The 8,915-nt window shown below is 34.9% G+C and overlaps 1 protein-coding gene across 3 annotated transcripts in view; it reads left to right on the top strand.

Annotated features, from left to right (window-relative positions):
* Positions 1-8,915, top strand: part of plcd1b (phospholipase C, delta 1b) — a 23,369-nt gene that overhangs the window by 4,893 nt on the left and 9,561 nt on the right. For all 3 annotated transcript variants that reach the window (XM_016272464.1, XM_016272457.1, XM_016272472.1), the window contains exons 3-7: positions 1,088-1,316; positions 1,409-1,538; positions 6,552-6,780; positions 7,671-7,872; positions 8,055-8,199. In XM_016272464.1, the coding sequence (XP_016127950.1) occupies positions 1,088-1,316; positions 1,409-1,538; positions 6,552-6,780; positions 7,671-7,872; positions 8,055-8,199 (935 nt within the window). The remainder of the gene's footprint in view (positions 1-1,087; positions 1,317-1,408; positions 1,539-6,551; positions 6,781-7,670; positions 7,873-8,054; positions 8,200-8,915) is intronic.

The following is an 8,915-nucleotide window of genomic DNA, read 5'->3' as shown; positions in this document are numbered from 1 at the left end:
AAGTGTGGGGTCTGTGAGATATATATATATATATATATATATATATATATATATATATATATATATATATATATGATCAACATTGATAGTAATTATAAATGTTTCTAGAGCATCAAATCAGCATATTAAAATGATTTCTGAAGGATCACTTGATACTGAAGACTGGAGTAATGATGCTGAAAATTCAGTTATATATATATATATATATATATATATCTCTCAAAATAAAAAACATTTTAAATTGTAATAAAATCACAATGTTGCTGTTTTTACTGTATTTTTGAAAAAAATAAATGCAGCCTTGGTCAGCATAAAATATTTTTATTGTAATGTATGATTATATCACTACATCTTTACATCATAATAATGTCATAGTGATCTCTTGCCCTTGTTAAATGCTTTAAAGCATTGGCAAGAAGATTTGTGTATCATTTTTAGATGTAATTAATTAAAAAGGGCTATTATTGATGAAACAAATGTTTCTCCAAATTAGCTATTTGTGTACTAGTTGTGTGTTTTACTACAGCACATTAAAGTTACATTGTCCTTTTGTGACCAGTGCTGTAAAATACAAGCCTGGGGCTATGTTTAAAACGTATGTATATTTTCCCTCAAAGTATGCAAATGTCCAAAATCAAGTTTCCAATGCTTTTTTTCTTATGCAAGACCTCTTCTGCATAGAATTTCCATATGCATATTACCGTGATGATACAGCGTTTACCAGCAATCCCTAATAGAAACTAGGAAAAACTGCTTTTAGGAAAAATCTTTATTATAAATACAATTTTTAATGATTTTAAGCATAAATTACTGTAAGCATACTTACTGGAAAATAAAATCGAGTTTACTGATTTACAACATTTTTGCCATTTAAAAAAACTGACATCAGGTAAATGACAAAATTTGGATGTAAATCATCCAAAATATAAGCTCACCATTTTATTCACCGTACGGATGTTACATTTGCACACTGCTAAACTGCAGTGTTATTTTTGATCATGTTGGGAAAGCCATGGATGATCTGGTTCTGTGTTCAGTGGGACCCACATTGTTATATATTATGTTTCTGTATCTGTCTCTCTCCCAGTCTCTGTTGAGGACATTGACGAGGTACGAACAGGTCGGCAGACAGAGAGTTTGAGGAAATACACAGAGGAATCAGTGGAGGGTCGGGCGTTCTCCATCCTGTTTAAGGGCCGACAGAAGGGCCTGGACCTGATCGCCAGCTCTGAGGAGGAAGCCAAGAAGTGGGTCGGCGGTTTAGAGAAGGTCATCTCAAACATAAAGAACCTCACTCCTCAGAAGAAAACAGAGCAGTATCCTTTTCAAACGCCTGTGATGTTTAGGTGCAATTCAAGCGTTACTTGTCAAATCTCTTTCTAATTGTCCTTACATCAGAGCTCTCCAGCTGGATCTACAGCTGTTTGCGTAAAGCAGATAAAAACTTTGATAACAAGATCAGTCAGAAAGAGACAAAGAGCTTTCTACGAGACATCAACATTGAGGTGTCTGAAGACTACGCTGAAATGCTCTTTCAGGTAATATTTCTGTAATTATGCAGGAGTCTAACCTAGTTTGCCCATCTATAATGTTGTTCCCACAGTGCTGCATCTCACGCCCGTTTCATACTGCACGCGTTAGCAGAGCAGAGGCAGCGTGTATGCAGAGCGGGTTGACCAGCTGAAGCAGCTGTACTGCAAATACAGACGAGTATCGTTCATTCGGTCACGCTTTTCAGGTGTTCTCCGACAACTGTCTGTCATGTGCTTTGATATGGGCAGCATGCTGTGATGCGGCCGTGTTCTCTGTCACGTGCATATAACATGCTGTACATATAGTTTACATGATAAAAAGTAATCTTAAAGTTAATAAATGCCTCTAGTTTTAATAATTTAAACAGGCCTTTGAAGTTTGGGCAATAACATTTGGCAGTGATGTGTTTTCGTGTAGTTGATTCTGTGCCAACTCTAATATTTGATGGGGGTTTTTTTATGTAGATATAAGTAGCAAATGAGAATCGCTAAAATTATTGAATATATTTTGAGATGAAAAATTTACTTAAATGATTTTAGCAAATGGCTGCAATATAACAAAGAGTGAAAAATTTAAGGGGGTCTGAAAACTTTCCGTACCCACTGTATATATACCTAAACCTAGCCGTCTCCACCCCTAGATGTGGATCCAACCACGCCCCCTGGATCTTGTGTTCTGCAGTGAGGGGCTACTGCTGCTGTTGGGTGAAAGACACAATAATTAACATGATAATTAATAGATGGCTGACTTTTTCATTTGTTGACATGACCTGGTTAGATTCAGATGGTAAATATAATATATTATGTTGGGTGTCCACCTTAGAGATAATCCCCATGTTTATAATAAAACCATCATATTTAAAAACATGATATTAATCATATCATATAATTTGTTGTCTTAAATAACGTTTTCCTAATATAAGGCCTTAATGTCTTAAATTCGGATTCGATGGGTCTTAAATATTTTTGGTCTCATTACCGCTAAAATATCTTCAGTCTGACGGACCTAATGACTTTACAATCATTGGACAGACCGAAGATTTTTTTTTCTTCCCGCGGTAAGTTAGCAGAATACAGAATACAAGCTCGCGCTGAGGCTCACTCTGTTTGTCTCGAGACTTCAGAACAAATGAGCGTGACCGCACACATAAACTCAGAAGAAACACACTGAGGTAAAAATTCAAAATGTTTCGTTTATTCATAACATTATATAGTTAAATAACACCATGACAAGTGAGCTATTTTACTCAATATTCTCACGACGCAAAAAAACATTCAAAACACCTACAGAGTGCACGCATTACGTGAAGTCTAGTCCGCGTGCGCATTTAGAGTGCGCTCTGCCTGATCACTGCATGATTCGGTCTATTAAAATACATTCAGAATGATTACAAATTCAAGACACGCACACATAAACTCAGAAGAAACACACTGAGGTAAAAATTCAAAATGTTTCGTTTATTCATAACATGATATAGTTAAATAACACCATGACAAGTGAGCTATTTTGCTCAATATTCTCACGACGCAAAAAAAACAAACATTCAAAACACCTACAGTGCACGCATTACGTGAAGTCTAGTGCGCTCTGCCTGATCACTGCATGATTCAGTCTAATACATTCAGAATGATTACAAATTCAAGACATGGGGGCAGAAAATGTGTACATTTATACTCAAGTTCACACGGAAGAGTGCCTTTTTTTCTCTCCAAAAATTACTATATACAAATGTGATATTGATTTTTTACAACAGTTCAATAAACTAGAAGTTTTAAGAGACTTACGTTTTAGACACCATATTGCCTGATTTTGCACTATTTCTGTGCTATTTCGCCAACAAAAATAATTCCAAACAAAGCCCCAGCGCTGTTTCGCGTCTGAGCAACATGACGGTGTTTCGTTCCTGAATGAATCAACTGTTTAAATGATTCGGTTCAGTCGCAATGACTCACTTAACAGTGACTTACTGCCACCTACTGGCGGTTTTAATTTCACATTTAAAGTATCTTTTCATTTTTTTAATTATTTCAAATATCAGTATTCAATGTTTTATGTTTAATATATCAAAACATTATTTATGCATTTGTAACTGCAGGTTAAATGCATTCATGTTCTGCATTAAACAGTGTGTAAACACATCTAAATGCCACTTCAGATGCAGCTTATGTCTGGATTCCAAAGAGGAATTTTGTTGATACTGATTTCATTTGCTTGGTAACAACCCAAATGTCTTATTCTTATTCACTGATTAAATGTAAGAATTTGACTCAAAAGATAATGCACACTTATAGAAAAATGGCTTTATAAAGGTAAAATGCCCATAAAAGGTAAAAATCTATTTAAACTTATCTGACCACCACACAGAATATGAAGAATATCAAAAACTTTAGGAGTCAGCTGTCCACAAAAGTCCTTAAGATACCAGCATGATAACACACTCTCAGTTGAATGAATGACTCACTTGTTCAGTGACTTACCGTCACTTACTGGTAGTTCAGTTGAGAAGTATGTTGAAAAGTATGTATTTTTCCCCTCAACATTTCTTATTTTTATACTCATAAATGCATTTAAAACATTAATCTTATAACATTATTTATTGCAGTTGTAATTATTGTTAATTGCAGTGTAAATGATTTAATCTGACTGGTAGCAGCCCTATAGTGTATATTGAATTTATTGATAAATTGTAATAATTTGACATGTAAGATGATGCATACATCTAAAAAGGTTAAAAATAGGCCTTTGTAAAGGTAAATATGCAGATTTAAGTATGTAAAAGCTGATAGAACACTGATGAAAATATTGCTTCAGAATAAATTTACTCCACCAAAAATCTCAGTGATGCAGTTATTTTGCAGGGATATTTTGTATGGAATATTGTCTGCTGACATGAAAAGTTCACTGTATATCGTAGTAATAAATACCATTTATTACAGCATTGATATTTTGTTTTCTTTTTAATTTATACACATTAAATATTACATATATGTATGTAATAAAATGTGTATTTCCGTTACAGGTTTAGGTCTTAAATTTCATATAAGGTGGTATTAAAAAGGTCTTAAAAAGTCTTAAAATTAACTTGTTCAAGTCTGCAGAAACCCTGATTGAATTATGGAATCTCCTTCAATGCTTTCAGAATCTTTACTTTTTATGCTAAGCTAAGCTAAAAGTGCTACCGCCAGACCCGGAGATCGGCTGAATGGATTTGAAAACGGTAAAACTCAACTGTTTAACTCGAGGGGAGTCGGAAAATGAGCTTATTTTCAAAAATAGTGGAGTGTTCCTTTAAGTAGCAAATGAGAATTGCTAAAATTATTGAATATATTTTGAGACAAAGGTCTTCTTAATGATTCCCAGTTTGGTTTAAAAATAATTAAAGCAACAGTTTTTCAATAACGAGAAGAATATGTAAATATGTATTAATCATATCATATAATAAAATATAATTAGTTGTTACTACTGTAAATCTATATTAAATTATTATGGGATCTCCTTCAATGCTTTCAGAATCTTTACTTTTTTATTTTGTTTCTGTACTTTAAAATATATTTTATATTAACAATTTAATGATGGTATATTTATCTAAATAAGCAGAAAATAGCCTAGTACAAACTTTGCTAAAGTGATTGTTTTGAACAAGTATTAACTTAGACATGAAAAAACAAACAAAAAACATTATTTTAGCTAAAGTATTTATCAATACTGTGTGCCTTTTCCCCCGTGATTGTGAAACACGAAACACCTCACTTACATGATTTTACGGTGAAATTTTTATTTGTCATGTTAATCAGATCCGTTTTGATCCAGAACATTGCACTGTGTCTTTAATCCAGCGTAAGTGGTGCAGCAAAAATAGACTAGGTGCCGAAACGATCGCGGTGCTGCTGCTTCTGCTCTGCTCCTGCTACGCGCTGCCGTGCCGCCTCTGCACGCGGTGTGAATGCTCTAATCTGTTAACATGGGCGCCAAAAAAAACACGCTCCGCTTACACGTGTGGTGTGAAACCGGCGTCATGCATTAACTAACAATAAGCAATACATTTTATACAGTATTTATTGAACATTGTTAGTGTTTAGTTAATAAAAGCACAAATGTTCATTGTTAGTTTGTTAGCTCAGGTCCATTAAATATTATTAAAGGGATAATTCACCCAAAATGAAAATTCTGTCATTAATTACTCGCCCTCATGTCGTTCCAAACCCGTAAGACGTTCGTTCATCTTTGGAACACAAATTAAGATATTTTTGAGAAAATCTGAGAGCTCTCTGACCCTCCGTAGACAGCAACGCAACTGCAATGTTCCCAGGTCCAGAAACGTAGCAAGGACATCAGTAAAATAGTCCATTATGAAGCTACGATACAATAATAAAAATTTATTCAACAATTCTTCTCCCCGAGCCGTCTACTCCAGAACGTAATCAGCGTAATCATCGTTGTTTACGTTCAGGATAAAGCACGCGCATGCTTAGCATAAACTACGTTGATTACGTTCTGGAGTAGACGACTCTCCAAAATGGCGGAAGATGGTAACTCGGGGAGAAGAATTGTTGAATAAATTGTTATTATTGTTTTCATTTCGCACAAAAATACTCTCGTAGCTTTGTAAAATTACGGTTGAACCACTGATGTCACATGGACTATTTTATCGATGTCCTTACTACATTTCTGGACCTGGGAACATTGCAGTTGTGTTGCTGTCTACGGAGGGCCAGAGAGCTCTCAGATTTCATCAAAAATATCTTAATTTGTGTTCCGAAGATGAACGAAAGTCTTACGGGTTTGGAACGACATGAGGGTGAGTAATTAATGACAGAATTTTCATTTTTGGGTAAACTAACCCTTAAAGAATTTTGATTTTAATAATATATTAGTAAATGTTGAAATGAACATTAGCTAAGATTATTAAATGCTTTAGAAGTATAAGTTCATGTTAACAACAAATTGAACCATATTGTAAAGTATTACCCACACAAGAAATAACTTGACTAGAAACACCTCTGTTTCCTCTCTTTCAGAAATGTGACAAATCAAAGTGTGGATTCCTGGAGGGCAAGGAGATTGAGCATTTCTATGAAATCCTGACACAAAGAGAGGAGATTGACGTCATCTATGAAGAGTATGCAAAGACCGATGGTCTCATGAGCGCCGCTGACCTGCTCAACTTCCTGTTGAATGAACAGAAAGAAGACGTGTCTCAGAATGATGCCCTTCAGCTTATTGAGAAATATGAACTTGATGAAAATGGTAATGCCTCCTGCTTGAGTTACTCTTATTTATAAGTTGCTATGGATAAAAAACATCTGCTATACACTACTATTCAAAAGTTTGGGGTCAGTAATTTTTTTTGTTTGTTTTTAAGAAATGACTTATTCAGCAACGATGCATTCAATTCATAAGTTTCATATCAGAAATGAAAGTAAAGACATTTAAAATGTTACAAATAGTGCTGTCAAACGATTAATCATGATTAATCGCATCCAAAAAAAAGTTTTTGTTTACATAATATATGTGTGTGTGCTGTGTATATTTATGTATATGTAAATACAAACACATGCATGTATATATTTAAGAAAAATATGTTGTTTATATATAATATAAATGTATATGCATGTAAATATTGCCAAAATATATGCTGTGTGTAAATGTATCTATATATACATAAGTATACACAGTACACACACATATATTATGTACACAAAAACTTGTTTTTGGATGTGATTAATCGCGATGAATCGTTTGACAGCAAAAAATTTTTTATTTAAAATAAATCCTGTTCTTTTGAACTTTTTATATTCATTAAAGAATCTTTAAAAAATGTATTGTGATTGCCACAAAAATATTAAGCAATTAAGTTTATAATCAATATTAATAATAAGAAAAATAAATGTTTTTTGAGCAGCAAGTCAGTATATTAGAATGATTTCTTAAGGATCATGTGACACTGAAGACTGGAGTAATGACTTTGCCACCACAGGAGTAAATACAATTTTTACATACAAAAAAATCTTGCCAACCACAAACTTTTGAGCGATAGTGTAAGTAAATGTATTTAGTTTCAGTCTCGGGGAGAAAAAAATGCATGTGTAACTACAATGTCTTTGTAATTGCATGTCTGTGTTTTGCACTTTTTGTAGCCAAAGCCAAACAGCAAATGACAAAGGATGGCTTCCTAATGTACTTGCACCAGCCGGAGGGGCTGATCTCTAACCTGGCTCATAAAAGAGTTTACCAGGACATGAACCAGCCTCTCAACCATTACTTCATCTCCTCCTCTCACAACACATATCTGCTGGAGGACCAGCTCAAAGGACCCAGCAGCACTGAGGCATACATAAAGTAATCATATCAATCATTCACCTTTTGTTTGCATTTTAATTAAATAGTTTAAAGATGAAATGCATTATTAGATACTATTAGATTATTAGATACAGGCTTCATAATGAAAGTATCTCAATTAATTTACCTTTCTTAAAGCATGGCTTATTTTTGGAGTACCAAGTTGTATTGTCCCTCCATAGAGCACTTCTGAAGGGCTGCCGTTGTGTGGAGTTGGACTGCTGGGATGGATCAGATGGAGAGCCGGTCATTTACCATGGATACACTCTCACCTCAAAGGTCCTCTTCAAAGATGTGATCAAAGCCATTCAAGAAAATGCCTTCAAGGTAAAAAATATTTATAACAATGAATGCAAACAGCTGTCATTTCACCGAGATAATATGTGACCCTGAACCACAAAACCAATCTTGATTTATGCATCATCTGAAAGCTGAATAAATAAGCTTTCCACTGATGTATGATTTGTTAGAATAGGACAATATGTGGTGAATATAAGTACAACATGCAGTGCCTACGATAACACACACTCCACCCTTCGAGGCTGTCAGTTGGTTTAAAACCAATCTATTTTGTAGAGCAGTCGGTCGCAAACCTCTGAGCTCTTCCTTTACAGCTTCTAAGGTATTTCGCAGGGATTCAGAAAGAATGCGTTGTGTATATATAAGAATGAGAGAGAGGGAGAAAAAGGAGGGGTAAGACATGTCTGGACTCAACAGAAAGACAGAGAGTGTTTTCTAACAAACATGATCTTTACTTAATATCCTAATGATTTTTGGCATAAAAGAAAAAGTTTTGTGGTCCAGGGTCACATATATTGACGGATAATGTTTGTTTTGGGACTTGTAGAGCAGAGGTCCCCAACCACCGGGTCGCGACCCACTACCGGGCCGTGGAAGAATTCTCAAGCCCAATTTATACTTCTGCGTCGGACCTACGCCGTAGCTTACGCATAGACGCACACCCATACGCCGCAGCCTGACGTGCACCTCTCCAAAAATCTAACAGTGCGTCAATTCTACGCGGACCGCAAGCGCTGTGATTG

The sequence above is a fragment of the Sinocyclocheilus grahami genome, unplaced genomic scaffold, assembly GCF_001515645.1.
Source record: "Sinocyclocheilus grahami isolate Dianchi unplaced genomic scaffold, SAMN03320097.WGS_v1.1 scaffold5.1, whole genome shotgun sequence".
Classification (NCBI taxonomy): Eukaryota; Metazoa; Chordata; class Actinopteri; order Cypriniformes; family Cyprinidae; genus Sinocyclocheilus; species Sinocyclocheilus grahami.
Note: the sequence above shows the minus strand (reverse complement) of the source record. Positions and strands in the feature narration are given on the sequence as shown.